This window comes from Thermoascus crustaceus (genome assembly GCF_041956765.1).
Source record: "Thermoascus crustaceus strain CBS 181.67 unplaced genomic scaffold VTN00scaffold_9, whole genome shotgun sequence".
Taxonomy (NCBI): domain Eukaryota; kingdom Fungi; phylum Ascomycota; class Eurotiomycetes; order Eurotiales; family Thermoascaceae; genus Thermoascus; species Thermoascus crustaceus.
The window spans coordinates 473,450-496,928 of record NW_027192535.1 but is presented as its reverse complement, the minus strand read 5'-3'; the positions used below and the strand labels follow the sequence as shown (position 1 = coordinate 496,928).

The window sequence follows — 23,479 nt, the reverse complement described above, 5'->3', positions numbered from 1 at the left end:
CTAACGTAATCTATAAGCGAGCTGGCCACATAAGTGAGCTGGCCACGTAGAATACCCCTACAAAATGCAATATTTTGGACCCTCATATCTCATCATTTATATAATATCCCGGCTTCTAATGCTGAAGGTAGATTATATATAAGTATAACTGCCTATATGTCAAGTTTAAAGTAAATCATAAGTATCTCGCTTTTTAAATACCTATATTTTTATTTTTATGCCAAAATTACACTGTATTATATGTTATTATGGTAACTAGCCTCTAGCCTAGTGAATGAGTTAAATTTTATAATATCCACTATAAATACTTTATAATTCTAAAATATAAATTATCTATCCAATATCTACAAATAATGTTGAGATATGAGAGTTCAAAATATTGCATTTTGTAGGGGTATTCTACATGGCCAGCTCGCTTATAGATTACGTTAACTAACTTAGTTAAGTTAGTTAAGGCCAGGGGCTTTCACGTGGCGATAAACCATAACCCCCGCAGTCACGTGAACACCCCGCCAAGAGAGAGAGGCCCGAAGGAAGAAAAAAAGTTTCCCAAGACATCGCCACCACGGCCGGCATCTGTAGAATAATACCAACCTAAATTTGCCTCCCGACTCGACTCGGACATATCACCAACTTGTTCTAGAAAGGAACTCACTATCGCCACAGAAGGTCCTGGGGGCAGAAGGATAAACTTTAACCGCACCGTTTACTCTTTCTTTTCTCCGCCAGCCAATCTACCAGGGCTAGATATCAGGTATCTATCTGGGAATTCAATCTTATCCCCGCACCTACCTACCGCGCACCCACTACAACCAGCCAGAACAAGAAAAAGAAACAAAGAGGAGCAAAAATGGCAGACGACAACATCTCCATCTACGACGAGATCGAGATCGAGGACATGACCTACGACCCGACCCTCCAGATCTACCACTACCCCTGCCCGTGCGGCGACCGGTTCGAGATCGCGGTCGCCGACCTCCGCGACGGCGAGGACATCGCCGTTTGCCCCAGCTGCAGTCTGATGATCCGGGTCATCTTTGATGCGGTAAGTTGGAAGTCTTGTTTCCATTCTCTGCTTGAAGAGAAGGAGGGGAATGTGTTTGTTGTGTGACGGGATGAGATGAGATTAGAGAGGATTTGTGTGTGAATGTGAATGTGAAGCTGACCTTGGGGGTTGTTATAGGCTGATCTACCGAGAGACGATACGGAGCAGAAGGGGGCTTCGCAGGTGGCGGTTCAGGGGTGAAGGGATGATGATGATGATGATGATGATGATGATGTGTGTCAATGGGTGAAGAATTCAGTGGAGGCCATTGCAGCCATGAAGGAAGCACGACGCATGCATGCATGTCAAAGGGGGAATAGCTGGCCTCAACGATAATGAGGATGATACGATATCGATATGATACTGTACGATACAGGCGTCAGTACTATGTCAGCCTGTCGATGAGAAGTGAACCGGGTTCCGACCCCTCCGCGGCGAACGTCGAGTCGAGTTGGACTTGATCGGACGCAGGGCCAGAGCACGCCCTATTAGTGCGAGATGGAGGTGGTCGTGCCTGGATTTCTCAACTTTGAGAGCCGGCGGAGGGCCGAATCGGCTCGTGAGAGATTCCGTACTTCTGAACGAGTGGATTCAGTGGGATCAGGTTGCGAGAGGGAGAATGTTATCATTTGGTTGAAGGGTGTATGAGACTCCAGACTGAAAGGTTGGGGTTGACTACCTGTCGGCGTAACAGGCATCGTGACATGAGAGAGCTTGCGCTTGGTGTATATAAGCCTGGCTTTCGTTCGTGTTGTTACATGGTGTATTTATGATTTACAGCATAGAAAATAGAAAGAAATTCACAACGCTTCGTGTCGACAAATACAGGGAGCTCCACAACATGCAGTGACAAGCAAGCTGCCATGCCATCCATGACGTAGACATATCCACCCACATGCATTCATTCCATTACTCATCACTCTCTCTTATTGGTATCAGCGGTATATACCCCCTTACCCAGCTGGTTAGTTAGTTACCTTTGGAAAATCAATCCTCCTCCTCGCTGTAAATATCCTTCTTCATGTTCAGCGACAGCTCCGCGTTCAGCAGGTCCGTCAGGTTCGACCCGTCGCGGAGGTAGATCCACTGCCCGTTGACGTAGGGGCGGGTCTCCTGCTTCTCGTGCATCTGGTCGCCTTCGAGCACCCAGTCGTAGCGCTTCGGGCCCGAGATGGGCGAGCTGAGCCAGATCTGCTTGTTCGGGGGTTGCTTGTTCAGGACGTAGGTGCCTGCGCCGGGGACGACGATGTTGAGGACGCCGGCCTGTTGCAAAAAGATTCCAATTAGTTAATTTGTATATGGATCAATGGAGGTCACACAATGATTATCCTGCAGAGACAGGAAGTTATTCATTCCATCTCTCTTCTAACACGAATTCCTGCTTCAATTCGGGAGAGAAAGTTTTAGAACGTACACTATACTCCGCCTCGATATCCGACCCCTCCTCCTGCGCCTTCTCCAGCTCCGACAGCAGGTAATTGAAGTAGTGCTCCGAGTACTCATGGTACTGCGCGTTCGTCAGCGGCGACGGCTCCGTCACATGGCTCGCGCCGCCCGCGACGTTCTGCGACTGCGGCTTGGGCGGTTCTGGGTCCTCCGTCTCGGGCGAGATGCCCTTGCGGGCGGAGGGAGTCGCGTAGAAGCTTCGACGGGGTACTTCACGAGAACGGCATTGCGACGATGAGGAGGAGACCTGGCACTGTCTCGATTGGAATTGGAAAGCTGCGGGCGTCGTCGCGGCTTGGATCCGGCCGAGACGGAGGGAGGATGAGAGTAGAGCTCGGGGAGTTCGGGAGAGCATGGTCGGCGGGGGAGTTCTGTGCGGGGTTTTAGAGGAAAAGGAAAGGAAAGGAAAGGAAACGATCTAGGTATTTGACTGTAGTGATTGTGGATGGGAATAAAAGCGGAGGAATTGGCGGGGAAAAGAGTCCAGTCGAGGCGGACGAGGTCGACGGCGGAGGTCGGAGACAGAGAGCTCACATCACATCATCCGCTCCCGGTCCAGCTGAGCTTCTCCGCCTCTGTTGTTCATCTCCGCGAGCTCGACCAGGACGCGCTGCTGTCCCTCATCTCCTGTCCCTTTCTTGTATCTCATATTCTTCCTGCGTCTTCTCTGCATTCATCTAATCGTCATCAGGTCTATACGTGTCATTTATTCCATGTCCTCCATCTGCGGCCTGAGCTACCGCGTTAATTTAGTACGGAATTCTAGAACTCGAGACCACTTTGTATAACAGAACACATCTGGACATGTTTATTTAACGTCGATTTACAAGCTGCTGTCTTCCCGCTTTTGAAAGGAAGTCTCCTCTCCCATGAAATACCCCCAGCCCTTTCCCAGAGGGCCTGCTGTTCTACTACGTTCACAGTTTTCAACTTTATCATCATCATCCGCGTCAGCTTCCTACCATCATCGTCCTCGTCCCTGGACTATGTCGGAGAGGAAACAAGCAGAACAGTCCACACCCAGGAACCAGCCACCCAGACGGGAGAAAAAGCCCCTTCTGACGCACTTCCTCTGCTTCCCGCTGGTGAACGCAGTCTCTCTCCCGCAGCTTGAGTCCTCCCTCGCGACATTCAAAGCAGCCATTCCGCCTCGTCCGCGGACAGAGAATGACCACCCGCTGAAACCCACTCCGCCGCTCATCCCCGATGCTGCGCTGCGGCCGGTGGGCACTCTCCATCTGACGCTGGGAGTGATGAGCCTCCCAACGCAGGAGCGTCTGGAGCAAGCTGTCAATCTGCTCCAGTCGCTCGACCTGGCCTCGATGCTGCGCGAAGCGGAAGTGAGCGCTGCCAGCCAGCGACAACAGCAACAAGCTGGTCGACCCACGGCAGCCCGGAAGGTGACGCCCGTAAATCCGGCCACCGCGCCCGCAGAGCCCCCAGCTCCTTCGGAGGTGAAGGATGACGTTCCCTCTGTTTTGTCTGTGCAGCCGGACATCACCTCTGCTCCGCCTGTGACACTGGATCCTCCTCAGCCGTTGACCATTTCGCTCGAATCGCTGCATGCGCTTCCGCGTGCAAAGGCTTCGACCGTTCTGTACGCGGCTCCATTGGATCCTACATCTCGTCTGTACCCGTTCAGCGTGATGCTGCGGGATAAGTTCCTGGAAGCGGGCTTCCTGGAGGGCGAGTATATAAAGGCACCAGCAAAAAGAGACCGCGACCGCGAGAGCCAGGAGCAGAATAAAGAGGCAGAAGAGACCAAGGAAGGGGTCAAGAAGACAGAAGCAGAATCAGCAGAAGCAACGACACCAACAATCCCCCAACCCCTCGTCGAAGAACTCCCCCCCGGAGTCGCTGCGGACCCCCAACCGCACGACTCCAACGCCAAATTGAAGCTCAAGACCAACAAAGCCGCTCCAAAACTCAAACTCAGACCGCTCCTACTCCACGCCACGGTCGTGAACACGATCTATGTCCGCGGACGGCGCCGGGGGAATAATGGCAACGACCCTGAAAATAACAACAATAAAAATGGAAAGAAAAACAACAATAATAACGGCGGCCGATACACCTTCGACGCGCGGGACATCCTCGCGCATTACAGGGACTACTACGTCGACGAGACGAGGACGGAAGCACGGCCGATGATCTTCCCTAGACCGGTCGAAGAAATCAACAATGGCGAAGATAGATCCGACGAGGAAGACCTCGCCTCCTCCGAGTCGGAGGCCGAGGAAGTCGGCCAAAAGCGAACAAACCACGACGACACCGCCGCCGACGCAGCCGCCCCTCCACCTCCCGAGAAGAGACAGAAAAAGAAACAGAAGGCGGATCAAGACGAACCGCCCAAGAACCCATTCATCTGGGCCCGCGACGTGCCCATCGACAGGCTCTGCATCTGCGAGATGGGCGCGAAGAAGGTCGAGTCTGACGATGCGGAGGTGTTGCGGCTCGGGGAGGTGTACAAGGTGATCGCGGAGCGCAGGTTGGATTTCGGCCGTGCTGCGGATGTTGGTGGTGCGGCGGAGCATGAGCGTATGTTTGTGGATGATATTGTTGAGATTAGTAGCGATAGTAGTGTGGATGGTGGGGTGAGGGTGGATGTTGGATAAGATGGATATATCCACGTTTGTTTGGATATATGTTGTATGGAACCCTACCTACCTATACCCGTAGCCTACCTATACCCGTAGCCTACCTATACCCGTAGATGTCGGGATGGGGTATGGGAGAGATGTCATTTGAACGATGGTGTGTATGTATATATTGTACGTCAATCAATACAGAAGATAGCCTATGATTAGATATTGGAGTACACCTGTCCATGATTTATTCTTCAAATTTTATCTATCCAGTATCAAAAATAGTAAAAGAGAAGTAAAGAAAAAAGTAAAATCACGCTCTCATACATCAATTAATACATTAAGAAAAAGACGATGCCCTAGCCCATTTACTTATTTACTTAACGCAATTACTAACAAACTCACCTCACCTCACCTTACTCATAATCGTCTCTATGCCCCTCTCAACCGACAACTCCGCCGCTTTAGCCTTGACCGCACTAACCATCGACCTCTCAAAATCATCCCTCGACCGCAGAACGGCCTCGACCCACGAGAGCTGCAAATCCCAGTACTCGGTCTTGAAGCCCTCGTAGACGGCCACGACGCCCTGGCCCTTCTCGGCCTCGAGCAGACGCACGAGCCAATCGACGAGCCGCCACTTCTGCTTGATGGTGGACTGGAAGGAGTCGGGGAACTTCTGGAAGAAGGCGAAGACGGTGAGGACGTCGTCCTTGAACTTGTCGGTGAAGGGGTCCTGGCGGCGGAACTTGACGCCCTTGTTGCGGATGGCGGCGAGGTAGTGGACCAGTAGCTCGTCGGAGAGTTCCTCGATGAGGATGTCCGTGAGGGAGGGGTGCAGGACGGGGCTGTAGTCGGCGATGTAGTCCTCGAAGGTGGAGGTGATGCGCTTGACGGCGAACTCGCCGTACCATTTCTGGGTGAAGAAGTCCGGCAGCGTGGAGCGGAAGTCGACGGCGAAGATGAGATCGACGAACTGCGAGAGGCAGTGCGTCGAGAGGTCGACGTAGCCGTCCCGCAGGGCCTCGATCTCCGGCATGGCCACCGACGCCATATATTTCGGTGATACGAGCGGTTCGAAGTCCCGCTTGAAGCGGGTCAGGTAGCCCAGCTGTCCCGTCTCCTCGTTGTCGTCGATGCAGGCGATCTGGTCGTTAGCGACGGCGATCAGCCAATCCTGCAGGATCTGGAGACCCTCCGAGGGTTCGGTGGTGGGGGATTTGTATTTGGTGCATTCGTCGTCAATCACGGCTTGCCAGGCGCTCTGGCGGTTCTTCAGCACGCGGAACATGGCGTCGATGACACCCTCGACGACGTCGGTACGTTCAGAGGCACCTGATGCCACGATCTGCTCGTGCAGCATACGCCACATGTCGGGGAGGGTCTTGGTGCGGAAGTAGCCCTCTGCATTTGTGTCCAATGAGTCTGGGACCTTGTCGACGAAGGCCGTTTTGTCCGTCTCGAATATACGGTCCATCCACTCCTCGACGGCCTTGATGATGATATTCTGCCACTGGCGGACGAGCTCGGGCTCCCGGTCGTCGAGGACGTTCGGGACGAGGTCCGCCCGCTTCCAGCCCAGCTTCGCCATCTTCTTATAGTACTTCTCGCTCCAGTGGATGATGGCCAGCAGGTTATCCGGGGGCAATTCGGGGTCGTCGATGAGACCGATCAGGAAATCGTGCATCATCTTGTGATAGATGTTGGTATAGGTGTTATATATCTTCCACTTCTTCGGCATGAGCGACTGCATGCCCTGTTTGACGGTGAACAGATCGTTGAAGAACCACTTGAAGCTCTTCTCCAGATTGTCCGGGTCACCTAGGAACTGCTCCTTCGTATTCTCGAACTGCGACTGCGCGTAGAACTCGATCGCCTTCAAGAATTTCTCTTTATAACCCCTGACCGTCTTCGGGCCGATATTCATCGACTTGAACCGGCTGGCCAAGTCCTTGTGGTCCTTCTGCGCCTCCTGCAATGCGCGGACCTGCTCATCGTTCTTCTCCTCATTCATGACCACAACCGCCAACCGGACGACCATGCTACGGTTATCCGACTGGACCAGAGGGATGAGGTTCATGCAGGCCGTGCCCAGGTGGTCATCGAACCAATCGATCACGGAGTCCAAGCCCTGGAAGTAGTCCGCCAGGGTCGCCTCGTTGCTCGGATCCTGCGCCCTGCGTATCTGATCCATCGCCTCGTCGCGGAAGTCTCTCAGCCGCGACATCAGCATGTGCGCCCTGAGCAGGTTGGGCTGGTTCTCGAGATCCTCGTCGTCCTGCCTGAGCAGTTCCTCGACCTCCTTGAGGTCTTCGTTGAAGTCCTCCAGGCCCTTCTTCATCATCAACGCGGCCTCGAAATTCCGCTGTACGCGGGCCAGCTTGTCGATCTGTGAGAAATCGTCGACGGTCGTCTGGGACTCTGCACACAGCTTGTCTATCCCCTGCAGTTCATCTCTCGCCTTCGAAACTTGCCGCTGCCCCTCTGTCAGAATGCCTATACTGCGCTGTACGGTCTCCAGCTGATCTCTCAGGCCTTCTCGGAGCTGCGAATCGACGGCGGCCTTCTTGCGCGTGTACTCCGCCTTCAGGACGGGGATCTTGTCGAGGTCTTCCGGGTGACGGAGCAGGTCCTCGAGACGGGGCATGGCCACCGTCCCATCGTCTCCATTTTGTGCCATATTTTCAGAAGAACAGGCAGTCGTACCGGAGCGGCTCGCGTTCCAGCCAGCAAAGGTGAACCAGGAGGGTAGCGAATTTCGTGGAGCTGTATCTTCGTTGCCTGCACGAAGCTCTGATATAGAATGCTTAGACGATCTGTTATCTGTACTCGTATAATTCTTATCAGAAGAACCAGAAGAAGACTCGTCGAACGACGTAGACGTGAATTTGACGGAGCTCGAATCGGCGGATGAAACCAAGGCACCCTTCCGCGCAGTATCAGACCCTGATTGCGATCTCCTAGAATATACAGACGATGCAAGTCCAGATAGCTTCTCTTTCGCAATATACGAGCGACCGAAGGACGGTTTGAAACAGGGAGGCGGGGTAGGAGGGACGAAAGCGTCAGGAGGGACAGGAGGAGGAGCCGCTGTAGAAGTATATGTAGCTGTATTCGTATCCCGAACGGGAGCTGTTTTGATGGACGCGCTGTCCCGACAGAGGTCCGGCTGCGCAGCACCGTGGACCTCCTGGACCGGGCGAAGCGGGCGCTGGTTCGCAGCAGAGGTCGACTTTGCGCGCTGGCGTGGAGAGGCAGAAGCAGAGGCAGAAGTATCAGAGGCCTGCTGCGTGCCCGCGCGGAGACGCTGCTCGAGGGCCGCAGCGCGCTGGGCCACCGACGGCGCCCCCGGCCCGGGCCTCGACGACGGCCGCCGCACCGGCGACGCACGTGACATGTCCCTCTGCTTTTCCGCCCGGCGCTTTTGAACGGCGGGGATCAGAACGACGATCCGATCAGCCTCGACAGCTTGGACAGCGGCCCGTGGAGGGATATAGAGCTGTTGGAACAGAGTCGAAGCGACCGTCACTGCGCTCAACACCGTCCTGACGATTTGTCGGTTCCTTTCAGTCCGAGCAATTTGACCGTTACCCGCGAGACGCAGGACGAAAAGAAGCACAGGTTCAATTGAAAGCCATTGAGACCATTCGAACAGGAACGAGCGTACCTCAACGACCGGAGCGCTATACTGATCCTTAGAGGAAGGAGACGAAGTGAACAGGACGCGTTGTGAAGAAAAGAGGCCTCGATCGACAGCAAGGTGCTTCACAACCAGCTCTCTTTGACGACGGCGACGACAGCCACATACACAAAGAGAACGAGCCGCTCAGCAACGGCGCAATAAAGAAGCTCCTCATATAACAACAACAAAACCGAACGCGTAAAATCTCCCATATCCTCCGGCGGCCTCCCAACCTACCTACCTTTCTTTGACTGACGCCCGCCCTCGACCCGACCAACTCACAAACAAACAACCCAATCCACCTACCCACCAATACATCCTAAATAAAAGAAAGGAAACAAAAAAAATGGCCTACTTCCGCATAACCCTCCTCCGCTCCGCGATCGGTCTCCCGCAACGGACTACCGGCGTCCTGAAAGCCCTCGGCCTCAAGAAACGCATGGCGACCGTCTTCCACCCCGTGACGCCCGACGTCGCCGGCCAGATCATGAAGGTCAAGGAGCTGGTCGATGTGCGCGAGGTCGACCGGCCCCTGACGAAGCAGGAGGTGCATCTGGAGCGGAAGCCCGACCCGGGGTACTACGTGGAGCGGCCCTCCGGGGCGGAATGGAAGGAGAAGAGGAGAATGTGAGTTTTTGAAGAAATTTTATTATTATTCATTATGATTAAACACATAAATGCTTGTTTTTTGTCCCTCTGACGTCTCTTCTTTCTTTGCCTTCTCAGTCCTTAGGTCCCGTCGGTCTCGGTCGTTGTTGGATTGGGATTGGATTGGGTTTAGACAGGGCTGATCCTCAAATAAATGTGGCTTTGAATATGAAGGGTGAAGGGTGGGGAGATTTACTTCGCAGGGAAATCGGAGATGGGAACGGGAAAGATAGAAAAAAAAAGGCCTCCAATGGCGGAATATATCGACTCTCGAACACATCCATCGAAACCTCCGTTTACCAGCGAAACCCCCGCCCGGACAGACGCGCGATGGCTTTTCTGCCTTCTGTCAAGCAACCTGTTTTTTATTTCCTGTTGGCTATGATCATGTACCATATACATGTAAACCTGACGTGCGCTACAACCTATTGCCATGTCTGTTTTGTCGTCCATTTGATGTATCATATAAACTCTCTCCGTGCATTGCAAAAGAATAAATGATTTCGAACCCTACTACAAAAATGGAGCGTCAATGCGGTAAAGGATATCAATTATTACCGAAACTAGGGATATAGTCGAGCAAGCTCAGCTTTGCTCCTACCGAATACAGGTCTCTGATCCACCGAGTTTTGCGCCTTGAACACCCCCTTCTAATCCCGAGTTGTTTATACATAGGTACGGAACAGCACGGCCATCTACAGGTCTGATAAGACCAGTGGGAACTCCCTCGGCATACTTCACACAAGCAGCTCTTCCACGGCACGGGCCTTTTGACCAGTTGATTACTCAGGTCTTGTAGAGCGTGTCCAGGAATCCCTCTACCAAGCGGTTGACGATGCTCTTGTCCGGTATGGTGCCTGCCACACCGTATAGAGCAGACACATCACCTCGCTTCTTGATGTAGGACTTGCCCTGTCTCTTCTTCTCCTCGATGTCCTCTAGCTGCTTCTCCACAACTTCGACGACATCACTGGTGAGCTTGTCAACCGCTGCAGCAGTCGGGATGGTGAATGCAACGTGAATCGCAGGAGGCGATTGGAGAGCATTGAGATGCCAGCCCTTGGCGGACATCGCATCCGCAATATCATAGGTGTCGATGGCATCATTCTTGCTTGCGAAGGCAATGACACTGACAAGTGGCTTTCCAATGACTTGGAGATTCTGCGACAGGACCGGGTGTTCGCGAATCGAACTCTCGAATTTCTTGGCCGCTCCCATGATCTGGTGGCAGCTGTTGATGTAACCAGATTCTCCCATACTCATGAGACTCGTCCAGCAGCCGGCGATCAGGGCTCCCGGGCGCGATCCCGCCATAGACGGGGATCCATAGACTCCACCCGACCAGTCAGGGTAGATGAAGTACTGGTAGCTCCTGTAGAAGCGGTTGCGGTATAGCAGAACAGAATTGCCCTTTGGCGCAAACCCATACTTGTGGGTGTCGACACTGATGCTCGTCACACCAAGTTGACGGAAGTCAAAGCCACCCTCATCTTCATATGGAGATGGAAAGCCGGCTTTCTTGAGGAAGGCAATGACGAAGGAGCCCAAACAGCAGTCGACATGAAGGGGTATCTTGTAGGAAGTCGCAAGGCGGGAAAGAGCGGGGATGTCGTCAACAATGCCATGTGGAAAGTTGGGCGCAGAGCCAACCAAAAGAACAGTGTTCCGGTTGATCAGACGGCGGACAGAGGGAATGTGAACCTTGTAGTCTGGAGCAGGGCATGGAACGCGGTGACATTTGATCCCAAAGTAATTGCAAGCCTTGTAGAACGCGGCGTGAGCCGTATCAGGGATGATCCTATATCTGTCAGTTTCTGCTAAATATTCAACTGGCTTCCGACTTACATCTCAGGCTCCGTCACTCTGCGCTCAATGTACGCCTTCTGGCGTGCTGCCAAGCATGCCATGAGGATCGATTCGGTACCACCACTGGTTGTCACACCAGCACCATCTGAAGGACCATTGAACAGCGCAAGGACCTGATTAATAGGCGTCAGGTCAGACAGTCATAACCGAACTTTCAAGGAGTACAAACCATAGCCACGATCTCGGATTCCATCTTGCGGACACCAGGAAACACATCAGGGTGGATGGGATTCGCAACGCCAAACTGCCCAAAGGCCTCCGTCTGCAGTTTGATCAGGTCCTGGCCGCCATGATACACGGCACCGCTGACTCTACCATCTTCCCACATGGTGTGCTCCATGCCGGCCAGCTTGTCAAGTTCCGCGCGCACTTGTTCTGGTGCCCATCCTTCCTTGGGGAGGGTCAAATACTTTGTTACGCCGGGTCCTTTCGGGACGAGCTTGGTTTCCAGGTCCGTAAGTGCCTTTGTGACTTGCTTGTCTATCTGACCGCGGACTCCAGGAAGACGCAGGAAGACGGTGTAGACATATAGCCGAACGAGAGCGTAGATATTCCGGATGCTGCCTACGATGCCGTAGCCACGGAGGGAGTAGAAGACCTTGCGGGTGCAGCGTAGGAGGAAGAGAATGAATACGATGTTTCGTAGGCTATCAATCACAAATTGATCGCATATCAGCAACAGAATCATCCAAATGTTCGGTCTTTCATATTTCAATAATCGCTGGACAGGGGCTTTGATGCTGCTTTGTGACTCACAGGTCCAGATTCAACGCCGCAAGGTGCGCGCCCGACACTGCCCTTCCATACCCCGTCAACCTGTTCTGCAGGGCTGCCGGAAGGACCGGAGATGTCATGGCTGATCCAGACTACTGATAAAGATCGGGTATAGGTGGACGACCCTTAGGAGCGATGGGATACTGGTCGAGAGCAGGAGAGGGTTGAGGTTCGGAGTTCCAACCAAAGAAGGCCGCATGCCCCCGTCGAAAGCAGCAAGGGCCTCGGCACATGGTTCCCCGCGAACGCGCCGGGCAGCTGCTCACGATGACGTTATGACTGTACAGGGAAGGAATTATCGATGAAGATCAAATTTTAACATCAAAAATCCAACTTGAATTTTCACAACAATGGAATTCCGCAGAGCGGATGCTATCAGCCACTGCCAGATCGTATCGATCCTCTGTAGAACAGGTCTACAAACAATAGCTTGCTATGTACAAACAGGCTCTCCAACAAACACCAGCCTCTTTTTTATCCGAGATAAATAAGAAAGCTTTTTGGTCCCAAAAAACGATTCCCGACATAGTAAACGCGTAAACAAGACAAAATGGCATCTCCTGTTTTGGGTGAATTGCCCTTTCATGGCCGCTTTTAAGTCATATCTTATCAAACTACATTTCGATTGGTTTTGCCGTAACGAAAAATCTAGGCAGAAACGCCATTGCCGTTGGCCTCGGCTTGGATCTCCTTCTCCTTGGCGTCAAACTGAGCCTTCTCCTCGGCAGTGAGGTCAAGCAGAGGCTTGTTCTCGCCCAGCTTGATGTTGCGGTAGTAGGCGCGGATGATGCTGTCCGCATCATCGACGGCAATCGGCCGAATGTCAGCCAGAGCCTTGATCTTGGCAGTGCACTCCTTGTACTGAGGGTCGGTCATCTCAATGTTCAGCTGCTGAGCACGCGACTTGATGGCGTTCCAGCCCGTCAGACGCGAGGCGAAGTGGACGTAGCGGGTCATGCCAAAGTCGGACGGGTTGATAATCTCGTAGGTGCTGGGGTTGTTGAGGATGGCCTTGGCGTGGATACCGGCCTTGTGGGTGAAGGCGCAGAAACCGGTGATGTAGTTGTTGAAGGGGATGTTGACCTGGACTGCCTCGGCAACGAGGTCCTCGATCTCCTTGAGCTTCTCCAGCTTGTACTTGCTCTTGACGTAGTCACGGTCGGCAGCAATCATACGAGCCATCAGACCACCAAGAGGGGTGATACCGTTACGCTCGCCGATACCCAGGACGGAGGTGTCGATGTGAGTGGCACCAGCCTCCAGGGCGCAGTAGGCGTTGGCAATGGCACATCCAGTGTCGTTGTGGAAGTGGGTCTCAATGTCACACTTGACGACTCCTCTCAGGACGCGGACCAGCTCGTACACCTGGCGGGGAGAGGCGCAACCGACAGTGTCGGCAATACCAACACGGTTAACGCCAACCTGGTCGACAGCAGAGTAGAGAGACAGAAGGTCAACCAGGTCAGACCGGAAGGAGTCCTCGCTGGAGAATCTAATCTCGATACCCTTGGACTTGACGAACTCGATGACTTCGATGGCGGTGTTCTTGATGTAGGTCATGTCCTTGCCGTGGGAGTGCTCACGGAGGTAGGAGGAGGTACCAATGACGACGTCACTTGATGGAATTAGCATGTCATACTGAAAAAAAGGTTTCAAAGGGAGCAGTCCGTGCAACTTACACACCGTCAACACCGGTCTCAACGGCTATTCTGGCGTCATCCATGTGGCATCGGATGTGAGTAAGGATCTATGTACTTCTCATTAGATCTGGGTAAGCATTGATTGCGTCCATTAGAACCCACCTTGGCCCTCAGTCCAAGCTTGCAGATGGCCTCGCAGTCCTTTCTCGACTGCTCAGAAGCACAGGGGCTGGTGAGCTCGATCTATGCGGGACAAATGGTTAGCCTGAGAGTCATCCGGGTCCTGATTGCGTGCCCATCTGTGACTCACGTAGTCGACACCAAAGTCATCCAGGGCCTTAGCAATCTCAATCTTCTTCTGGGTATCAAAGAAAGCGTTGGCGAACTGCTCGCCCTCGCGCAGGGTGCTCTCGATGATCTTGAAACGAGAAACATTGCTCAGGAAGTCGGTGACACCAGCGTTGTGGCCGTACGGGTTACGGGTGGCGGACGGGTGAGGGTTCTGACGGGACCGGATTGCAGTGTAGCCTTCGTGCTTGGGCAGGTCTTCAGCATAGATCAGTGGCTGCACAGAGCAAGGGTGATTGAAAATTGCCAAAGGTAGGAGAACGTACCGTCAACCTGGTCGTTGACGCCGTTTGTGTGCCCATTGGTTGCACTGGGAGACATTGTGCGAGGAAAGTGGGGTGTGCGGTGTCTGCGATGACAGCCGGATTAAGAGGGTAGAGGGGATGAGAGGATGGCAATGGAACGGCAGAGGATCGAGGAGGGGAAAAAAATGAAGCCCAGAAGATGATATTTCAGAAGGAGTCGTGGAGAAAGAAGTAAGAGTCAGCGGGCGCAGAAATGGTGGGACTTTAAGGCGGGAGATCTGGGAATGACTCGACGCCTTTCCTCTGCGGCAAAAACTGGGGGAAATTTTCACAGGCCGGCCGCCAGAGTGGTGGGGATCACCGATCACCATTCTGCCGACGCCCATCGCGTTCGTCCAGACCAATTGCTCAGCTCCAAGCAGCCGCTCTTGCTCGGCCTGCATTCCCTTGCATTTTTCCCGCGGGGAAGCAGCGCGATGGCTGGCTGAACATCATTTTTTTCTCTCGTGTTGTGTGTTTGACTGTCCCAGTGCTGCGTAGGTGTGCTGGCTGTGATTGGCAAGCACCTGCAGTCCTGAGGCCATTCACCGAGATCGGCTCCGTGGAAGCGGCGGCGCGATGACGCCGTGGCACGGTGCGAGTTCTAGACAGCGCGGTTTTGCTAAGCAATGGGACACATCTACTAGTTATTCTAATGTCTTCCCCTCTGTAGGCTGCCCGAATTCTTGACATTATATCATTTTGCGTTATTTTAGGTAAATTCCCCTGCCGCATCGTGGCTGCCATTTCATCTGCCCCTGCCGTATCGCCATCCGCTGTGTAGCAAGACGTCACCGCCTTCCACCGATGGCTCATCATATTTTTCTCCCCTCTCGTTGGCCAGCCGATGCCGGATACGTATCCGTCCGCAAAGCGATGCAGCATCTGTTCAGCAATGGGAACTGCGCATGCAAGATTGCAAGTACTTGGATCGTAGAGTTCATAATTTAGTTCACGCTAATCTACAGGATACAGACACTCCACTTGAGTACCTCATAACATGCACACTCTAATACAGCTGACGATCTATTTCCAGGAGGAGCATCTTTGAGACATACTGATGTCCCACACGTCAATATGTGTACCCACGAATCATGTATGAAGCATAGTTTTTATTAATGGGAACCATCGCCAGTGGGCACGGCATCTATCACAGATCAGCAGGATTGACCATGTCCCTCTTATCCTTGCCGGTGGAGCGTAAAGTTTCGAACGGATCAAAACTATTCTCCAGTCAGTCGCTCCAGCTCTTCAGCTTCGATACTTCCTGCTTAAATACTCGGCCACGAGTCCGCTCCATCTCGTTGAACAAGTCCGTATCAACCCTCTCCGCCAAGCCGGCCTCGGGATCATCAGTATATCTCTCAACACCATCGAGCTCGTCCAGTCTTACGGCACCCTTCCTTCTACTGCCGCCCAGACGCCGGATCTTCGACTGTCGGGTCACATAACCCTGATTGCGGGATCCCATAACGTTGCCCAGGCCGATTCTCCGGTTCTTACGCATGCCAAAGTAAAGACCGGCGACGACGAAAAGGACGACACCCAAGCTGACGGGTAAACCGATGATGAGGCCTAGCTTGTTGAAGGGCGTGGGAGGCGGAGGCTTGTAGTGCTCCACTGGCCTCGGGACCAGCTCGATCGTTGGACCCTGCCTAGCACTAGCTCGTTCATCTGAGGTTGGGTCGTTTTCGATGATGTATAGTGTCAGGTTGTTGCGAGGTTTACCCTGCAACCAATCCTTGTTCATCTTGAGAGGAATATATCCGTAGCTGTTCTCGGTTCTGTCGGACGTGTAAGCGGAATCTCCCTCTGAGGTATCCGAGTATCTCAGCTCGATTGTGATGGTGGCATTGCTGGGATAAAAATCGGCATTCCACGTCACGTAGTATGTCGAGTCCACCGTCACATTAGCCCCATTTTTGGGCAAACAGAACGGCGAAAATGGAAGCCCAATGTCTTTACAGACAGGAAAGTCCCCAGCCGAAGGGGGAGAGGTTGTGTTTGTAGTGGATGGCGTGCTTCCCGATGCCTTTCCAGTCGTAGTCTCTGAGACGGCTGTTGCAGACACAGGGGATACTGCAACAGTCAGTCATTGGGTCCTCTTGCTTTGGAACCCACATTAATAGGAGATAGCCTGGGCAGCTGTGCTTTGATGATTCAGAAGAATCGTGATAGTTCACACTCACCAGCCTGCCGTATATCAAGAACCATACCGGTGGACACACCGATACTACGACCCAGAACAGCTGCAACGGTGTATGCCATGATAAACAAGGCAGACGGATAGAGGTTGATGAACCGCATCTTGGTGATTTGGGTTCTCGATTCGTAGACAGTGACCAGACTCTGCGGCAATCAGAAACTCGACGGCTTAGAGGTCACGACCGTACGTTCTGCGGTCAACTGAAAAGTAAATAGAGAAGGAAAAAACTATGCAGCGGACCAAGTACCTAAGCAACAAATTGTGAATACAGGGGAAATTAAAGGTGAACGAGATGAGGCTGGACATTCAGTGTCGCATTCAAGTTAAAGGTAGGAACATGGAATTAGAAGGGATAAGAAAGGATGAAAAGCGACTGCAGAGAATCGCACTTGTAGAGATGTAAGCTCTTTCCAGGAAGCTGCACTCCTTGGTCGATTGGAGCCTGAGTTTGTCTCGCACCTGAACAGGAAGGTTCGCCTCCTCAGAGAGCCACGGGCGTTCATCTGAACAGTACGGAGCAGGCTTCATACATACTTCCGAGTGCAATTGGTCTCTTTCTAGAAGCTTTTTAAGTCTAACGTATTTGAGATGTGACTAGCACCTTACTTGGATGAAGCTAGGAATTTGGCCTGTGCTCTAGACATGGAGCTTTCTGAATGTCCCCCAGAGAACATGGGTGGCTTCCGGCTTCTGAGATCCTTCTCATCATTCGGGGTTAAAAGTGTAATCCCATACGAGAGTTCCAGCAGAAGGGACGTAAAATCCAGTCTCAAATATTCATTTCGCAATCTCCAGAGCGCAAAGAAAGTGTGACAGTCATTGAGCTCGCGTAGTATTGTCGATACGCTACCTCCCGACATGCCTTACTCCCTTACAGAAATTCATGATGTCTGCCACTCTTGTAATAGCTGGTTGGAAATTTCCTTCTGTGTTAGAATTGCTTCTTTGACCGGGAAAAGGACTGGAATTAAAAGAATGTTTAAGTACACTTGGGCCATTGATAAGACTCTCCATCGCAGAGGGTATATTGATAGAAAGCGTAAATGAAATGGCATTTATTTGCCTCACAAAATCCCACAAATCTGCACCTTCCAATCGGCCTTCTTTGTCTCTCATGCATATAGAAATTTTGTTCGCCATCGTCTTTATCCGCCATCCACAAGCAGAGATAACATCGATTCCACTCACAGCACGTGCGTCGTGCGTTGTCTTATCGCAGGCGCTAGGATATATCGGGCTAGAGCAGGGCGCAACCCCTTTTGGCCCGTCCGCAGAATGGCCAGGCGTCGGGGCCAGGTGTCAGCAAAACATCGTGGTCGGGTTCAAGCGACAACAACAGCAACTCGCGATTAGGCGTCTTGCTGCCTATTCTTCAGCCCTTTCCTTTCATTCTTCTTGTATTCAGATATTTATTGCGCTTCTTTATAAAACTATTCTCTCTGCTTCATCCCACTGTCTTACTACCTTTCCGGTTCTCTTCCATCCTCGTCACCATGCGTCTCTCTCCGTTCATCGCCCTTCTCCCAGCGCTCGCCGCAGCGCAGGAGCAGATCCCTCTTGCAGAACGGGTACAAGGCTGGTTCAACAAGGCCAAGGCCTACATCCCCACAGCGAACCCCGCCCCGGTTGAGAAGACCGCTGAGAAGGTAGTGGAGAAGACTGTTACTCCTGTCAACGCCAGTAACTGGCAGTCTATTCTCGAGCCCTCTTCCGAGGCTCAGGAGTGGCTCATCTTTGTTACCGGAGGAAACAAGACTTGCTTTGGTCGCTGCGACAAAGCGGAAAAGGCGTTCAATGTATGTACATGCATATATGCGTTCCTCGTAGCTATACACGTAGCTTGCTAACCCGAGTTGCAGGAATCCGTTCTTCTGTTTGCCGCCGACCGAACATCACCCAACCTTGGCTACTTGGATTGTGAGGAGGAACAGATCCTTTGTTCCATCTGGTCGGCCGCTCCGCCATCAGTCTGGCATTTCCAGGTTCCTCAGGCGCAGGCTGAGGGGCCTCGTCCTGCCACTCCTCTGCACATCGTCTACGTGAACAGCACTACCGTCACCCCGGAGACCATCCATAAGATCCACTCTGAGAAGACTTATGAGGAGGTCCCAGCCTACGAAGGCTTTCTCCACCCCACGGACGGCTGGCTTGCGCAATACGGACTGAACGTGCCTCTGGGATATGTTATCTTTGCATTCAGCGCGATCCCCAGCTGGCTCATGATGATCGCCATCAGTGTCTTCAGCCGAACTGTCGTGTAAGTATTGTATAACCTATTCCCCCCGCAATCGCAATCGCACTGACACATGCCAACAGGAGCCGACGACTCGGAAACCCACCCGCGCAAGCTGCCCGCCGGGCTCAATCTGGCGCTGGCAGCGCTAACTAAAAGGACGAAGAATAATTTGGGAGGATAGTGCGCTGACGATGTTTTTTGCCTACTAAAAGTACAAGGATTATGGCTGTATATAATGAATAATATGTTCTAATAGCCTCTTGGCTTATGTGAGATGGGCATGAAGTGAATGTCTAGAGACGCATTTTGGATATACGCTTATGCTCGCTTGCTTTGGGCGTTTTTTTGCAATGGGAATTGCAGAAATTCGCCACGGAGTTATTGACTGTTAATAAAATGGTATTTCATAAAATTTGTGCATCGGGATCCTAGACGGTTGTCAATAGAAAATTCGTAGATTAGATGGATATATCGTGTGATCGGGCTGATCCAACAAAACTGCGCGGCCGCCGCGAAGCTCTCCGAGAGCACACCCAAACTCCGGCCGCGGCCCAGCAAGCCCCAAGCATACCTTAGGTCCCTATCACAACCTCACTTCCACTCCCTCCCTACTCACACCCCGGAGTCAAAAAAAAAGACAACCTGGAAAATGGCCGCATCAGTCTCCCTCGACCGCCTCCCCCCGACAACAGCCTCCTACGTGATCGCGACCGCCATCATCGCCGGCGTGACGGGCTTCTTCATCGGACAGGGCGCCGCGCTGGGCCTGTTCTCGTCGTCCTCTGCGAAAAAGAGCTGGCCGAATAGCTATGATGTGAAGGTTCATAGGGGTTCCTCGGATGAGGGGGAAGATGAGGATATTGAGGAAGAAGAGGAGGAGGGGGAGAGTGAGGAGGAAGAGGATGATGGAGGGGAACTGGCGACATTTGAGGGAAATACGGATGAAGTGAAGTTGGTGCTTGTTGTGAGGACGGATTTGGGGATGGGGAAGGGTATGTTTTCCCCTCTTTTTTCTTTCTTTCTCTTTGAGCTCTTTCTTCTGCTCATGGAGCGCTTCTACCTTATCTTGTTTCCTACATGCTGACGCTCCCTCTCACTCCTACAGGCAAAATCGCCGCGCAATGCTCCCACGCCACCCTCGCCTGCTACAAATACTACCTCTCCAAGTCACCCAACTCGCCCATCCTCCGCCGCTGGGAGCGCGGCGGCCAGGCCAAGGTCGCGCTGCAGGTCAAGACGGAGGAGGAGATGCTGCTGCTGCAGGCGCAGGCGCTCAGCCTGGGCCTCTGCGCGAGGGTCATCCAGGATGCGGGACGGACGCAGATCGCGAGCGGGAGTCGCACGGTGCTGGGGGTGTTGGGGCCGAAGAGTGTGGTTGATACGGTGACGGGGCATTTGAAGTTGCTTTGAAATTGAGCTTTTAACTCTTTTTATGACACTTTGATGGATGGATGATGGTTCGGAAAAAGCAGGCGCTTTTTTGTTGTGTTTGTGTATGGCTACGACGGAGTTGGGGCTGGTTCCTGTACGAATTTTTTTTGTCGATAATCACGAAGTTTTCGAGCATTGAGACGTTTTCATAACTACCTACGTACAAGGACACCTCCGTACTCGTAGGCTTTTTTAAGCCCGAAATAAAGCTTCTACGATTAAAAAAAATGTTGGCCACCCATGGTTTTTCCCTAACCTCACCAGCCAACGGCCAATCGGTAAAGGGACTGGGAATATGACGCCGCCAGCTTTGGGACACCCAGTCGAGCTCACCAACCCTCCTTTCGGAGAGAAGGGAGCTCAAGACCAGATGTGAACCCCAGCGCTGGCAATTGCTCTGAGATCTGTCGACCGGATTGACACCATTTGTTTTTTGGCTTTGATGGATCCATAGGTGTCGAACTATCCAGCAATCGACCGAAACACAACCGTACCAAGCGCCCTTTCTCTTTCCCAAAGAGAAAGAGAAAGGGGGACACAGCTGGAACGGGATCGCTGGACACAGATCTGTGGGTTTGGTTGAAGAAGAAAGAAAAAAGAAGGGAGGGAGCAGGAATATTTTTTATTTATAGCGCCCGTGACTGCGGGTCGCGCCAAGAGGCTGTGGAGCTAAGCCTTATTCGGAACGGGTCGGAGAAACTTTATTGAGGTCTAGCCTCTGCCCTGTTAGCTTGGGCTCCCGGGGGCGGGAGACAGATACTGCGGAAACCGGGAGAAGGCTCGAACGACATATATCAACGACACCACCTTTTCCATCCCTACCCGCCCTTCCCCCTTCTCCTTTCTCAGAGTCAGCGTCCTGGTTTTCCCATCGCCCACCATGGCGGACGCTCTCTCTATCGAGCAGAACAACAAGATCCGCGCGGCCCTCGGGCTCAAGCCGCTTCCAGTCCCGGGGGCCGGGGCCGACGCCGCCACGACGGGCCCAACCTTCAAAGAGTCGAAGAACGACAAAGACGCAAGTTCATCGTCCGGAGAAGAAGAAGATGAGCCCGGCAGCACCCTCGAGTCACGACAGGCCCAGGCCTCGGAGAACTGGAGGAAACTCCAGGAGGAGGCGGAGGCGAAGAAGCGACGGGAGGAGAAGCGAGAGGCGATCAAGAAGGCGCGCGACGCCGCGCGGCGCAACATGAAGCTCGAGGGCAAGTCGCTCGGTGAGATGGACGGCGCGGACCTCGATACCAAGTCCTGGCTGGCGCAGCACAAGAAGCTGCAGAGGAAGATCGAGAAGGAGCGCGCCCGCAAGCTGGCTGAGGAGCTGGCCGAGCGGGAGCGTGAGGCTGCGAAGGAGTACACGGCTGCGGACCTCGCGGGCGTCAAGGTCGGGCATGGGATTGGCGACTTCGAAGGCGGCGAGGAGCAGATCCTCACGCTGAAGGATACGACCATCGATGAGAACGAGGAGGAAGGGGATGAGCTGGAGAATATCGAACTCAGAGAGAAGGAGAAGCTGCAGGAGCGGCTGGATCTGAAGAAGAAGAGGACCGCCTATGATCCCACGGCTGAAGGCGATGGGACCATTCTGGCCCAGTACGACGAGGAGATCGAGGGCAAGAAGCGGAAGCGCTTCACCCTTGACGCTCAGGGCTCCACCGTCGAGGAGGAACGAGAGGCCAAGAGACAGGAGATCGCGTCGAAGATCCAGAAGCAGGTTGTCAGTCTTGATATCCAGCCGGAGGCACCTGTGTCGGACTACATGGATGCGAGCGAGGTCAAGATCAAGAAGCCCAAAAAGAAGAAGGCCAAGTCTACAAGGCAGAAGGCAATCGATGAGGATGATATCTTTCCGCCTGCTGAATCTACTGCTACCCCCGATGGGGACTCCATGGATGTCGATCGCAGTACGTCCAACGGGGAGGCAAAGCCTGCTCCTCAGAAGAGATATGAAGACGCATCCTTCGTCGATGATGACGATCTACAGGCGTCCTTGGCATTGCAGAGACGGGCTGCCTTCAAGAAGCGGAAGAAGGTTCGCCCCGAAGACATTGCCCGACAACTACGGGAAGAAGAGTCCCAGACACCGATGGAGGTGGAAAACGGCGAGGATGCCGAGGAGGAACCCGGTCTGGTCATCGACGAGACATCAGAGTTCGTCTCCAACCTACAGAAGCCTACGCTGCCCGAACGGAAAGAGAGACCGTCTGCTACTCCGGCCGCGGAAGAGGCGCCCGTCCAGCGGGAGTCCCCGGAGGCGGAGGAGCAGGAGGACGTCGACATGGAACGGTCGTACAACGACATCGAGGACGAAGAAGACCTCAAGGAACGCCTCAAGCGGGAAGAATCGAGCGCACCGCCGGACATTAGCGTCACCGGACTGGACGAGGAGAAGACGCTCGACCAGGGTCTGGGAGCTACTCTGGCCATGCTGAAGCAGCGTGGCCTGGTGAAGCCGTCGGACGCGGCGGAGAAGAACGCGCTGCACCGGGACCGCCAGCGCTTCCTGCAGGAGAAGTACCGGCGCGAGGCGGAGGCGGAGAAGCGGGCGCGGCAGCAGCGCGAGCGGGACCGAGCGTCGGGCAAGCTGGACCGCATGTCCGCCCGCGACCGGGAGGAGTACGCGCGGTGGGAGAACCGGCAGCGCGACCAGCAGGAGTCGCGGCAGATGGCGGACATCTTCAACCGGGAGTACAAGCCGGACGTGCAGCTCAAGTACGTGGACGAGTTTGGCCGCCTGATGAACCAGAAGGAGGCGTTCAAGCATCTGAGTCACCAGTTCCACGGCAAGGGCAGCGGCAACATGAAGACGGAGAAGCGGCTGAAGAAGATCGAGGAGGAGAAGAAGCGGGAGGCGATGAGCACGCTGGACAGCAGCCAGAACACGGGCATGAACAACGCGATGGGGGCGACGGCGCGGCGGAACCGACAGGCTGGTGTGCGGTTGGCGTAAGAGAAACGGTACTGGCGTTTTGATATCATGCTGATGGATGCATCCTTGGACCTGTACATAGTATACGGAGTAACAGACATGTTTACGGAGATCCTGTAAGTCGTACTCCACCTCAGCAGACTTGGACCCTGTGTAAAAGGCTAGGGACAGGCCATGCCAAGCAGAGCAAGAGAGGAAAGCCCTTGCAGCATCCCGAGGAGGTCGGTCGGTGAGCGTTGATCTCCCACAGACGGTTTACCCCGTGAGGGGAAGCGTGGGGCGAGCATGTGAGCGCGTTTGCGAGCGTTGCGCGGCATCTCGCCGTCTTTGGCATCTCTCTGCGGGTGAGTCCGGGTCCTTTT

At 53.5% G+C, this 23,479-nt stretch overlaps 11 protein-coding genes across 11 annotated transcripts; 6 read left to right on the top strand and 5 right to left on the bottom strand.

The window, feature by feature from the left end:
- Positions 1 to 850: 850 nt before the first annotated feature.
- Positions 851 to 1,246, top strand: VTN00DRAFT_10191 (uncharacterized protein; the record flags this gene model as incomplete). Its single annotated transcript, XM_069426820.1, has 2 exons — positions 851 to 1,045; positions 1,184 to 1,246. 2 exons carry the CDS (start codon positions 851 to 853, stop codon positions 1,244 to 1,246), a joined length of 258 nt encoding a protein of 85 aa, XP_069283953.1.
- Positions 1,247 to 2,032: 786 nt separating this feature from the next.
- On the bottom strand, positions 2,033 to 2,846 carry VTN00DRAFT_10190 (uncharacterized protein; the record flags this gene model as incomplete). The annotated part of the gene is made up of 2 exons (XM_069426819.1): positions 2,033 to 2,308; positions 2,460 to 2,846. The coding sequence occupies 2 exons, from the start codon at positions 2,844 to 2,846 to the stop codon at positions 2,033 to 2,035; spliced, it is 663 nt and encodes a 220-aa protein (XP_069283952.1).
- Positions 2,847 to 3,477: 631 nt separating this feature from the next.
- Positions 3,478 to 5,106, top strand: VTN00DRAFT_10189 (uncharacterized protein; the record flags this gene model as incomplete). Its single annotated transcript, XM_069426817.1, has 1 exon — positions 3,478 to 5,106. The coding sequence occupies one exon, from the start codon at positions 3,478 to 3,480 to the stop codon at positions 5,104 to 5,106; it is 1,629 nt and encodes a 542-aa protein (XP_069283951.1).
- A 376-nt stretch (positions 5,107 to 5,482) lies between these two features.
- VTN00DRAFT_10188 (uncharacterized protein) lies at positions 5,483 to 8,473 on the bottom strand (the record flags this gene model as incomplete). The annotated part of the gene is made up of 1 exon (XM_069426816.1): positions 5,483 to 8,473. One exon carries the CDS (start codon positions 8,471 to 8,473, stop codon positions 5,483 to 5,485), a length of 2,991 nt encoding a protein of 996 aa, XP_069283950.1.
- Positions 8,474 to 9,104: 631 nt separating this feature from the next.
- On the top strand, positions 9,105 to 9,549 carry VTN00DRAFT_10187 (mitochondrial 54S ribosomal protein uL30m; the record flags this gene model as incomplete). Its single annotated transcript, XM_069426815.1, has 2 exons — positions 9,105 to 9,385; positions 9,492 to 9,549. The coding sequence occupies 2 exons, from the start codon at positions 9,105 to 9,107 to the stop codon at positions 9,547 to 9,549; spliced, it is 339 nt and encodes a 112-aa protein (XP_069283949.1).
- A 643-nt stretch (positions 9,550 to 10,192) lies between these two features.
- On the bottom strand, positions 10,193 to 12,126 carry VTN00DRAFT_10186 (uncharacterized protein; the record flags this gene model as incomplete). Its single annotated transcript, XM_069426814.1, has 4 exons — positions 10,193 to 11,204; positions 11,252 to 11,385; positions 11,442 to 11,919; positions 12,029 to 12,126. The coding sequence occupies 4 exons, from the start codon at positions 12,124 to 12,126 to the stop codon at positions 10,193 to 10,195; spliced, it is 1,722 nt and encodes a 573-aa protein (XP_069283948.1).
- A 568-nt stretch (positions 12,127 to 12,694) lies between these two features.
- Positions 12,695 to 14,355, bottom strand: VTN00DRAFT_10185 (uncharacterized protein; the record flags this gene model as incomplete). Its single annotated transcript, XM_069426813.1, has 5 exons — positions 12,695 to 13,661; positions 13,726 to 13,793; positions 13,849 to 13,929; positions 13,997 to 14,232; positions 14,301 to 14,355. 5 exons carry the CDS (start codon positions 14,353 to 14,355, stop codon positions 12,695 to 12,697), a joined length of 1,407 nt encoding a protein of 468 aa, XP_069283947.1.
- Positions 14,356 to 15,552: 1,197 nt separating this feature from the next.
- Positions 15,553 to 16,625, bottom strand: VTN00DRAFT_10184 (uncharacterized protein; the record flags this gene model as incomplete). The annotated part of the gene is made up of 2 exons (XM_069426812.1): positions 15,553 to 16,397; positions 16,508 to 16,625. The coding sequence occupies 2 exons, from the start codon at positions 16,623 to 16,625 to the stop codon at positions 15,553 to 15,555; spliced, it is 963 nt and encodes a 320-aa protein (XP_069283946.1).
- Positions 16,626 to 18,017: 1,392 nt separating this feature from the next.
- Positions 18,018 to 18,913, top strand: VTN00DRAFT_10183 (uncharacterized protein; the record flags this gene model as incomplete). The annotated part of the gene is made up of 3 exons (XM_069426811.1): positions 18,018 to 18,320; positions 18,384 to 18,781; positions 18,841 to 18,913. The coding sequence occupies 3 exons, from the start codon at positions 18,018 to 18,020 to the stop codon at positions 18,911 to 18,913; spliced, it is 774 nt and encodes a 257-aa protein (XP_069283945.1).
- A 496-nt stretch (positions 18,914 to 19,409) lies between these two features.
- Positions 19,410 to 20,170, top strand: VTN00DRAFT_10182 (uncharacterized protein; the record flags this gene model as incomplete). The annotated part of the gene is made up of 2 exons (XM_069426810.1): positions 19,410 to 19,752; positions 19,866 to 20,170. 2 exons carry the CDS (start codon positions 19,410 to 19,412, stop codon positions 20,168 to 20,170), a joined length of 648 nt encoding a protein of 215 aa, XP_069283944.1.
- A 901-nt stretch (positions 20,171 to 21,071) lies between these two features.
- On the top strand, positions 21,072 to 23,138 carry VTN00DRAFT_10181 (uncharacterized protein; the record flags this gene model as incomplete). The annotated part of the gene is made up of 1 exon (XM_069426809.1): positions 21,072 to 23,138. One exon carries the CDS (start codon positions 21,072 to 21,074, stop codon positions 23,136 to 23,138), a length of 2,067 nt encoding a protein of 688 aa, XP_069283943.1.
- Between the last annotated feature and the right edge of the window lie 341 nt (positions 23,139 to 23,479).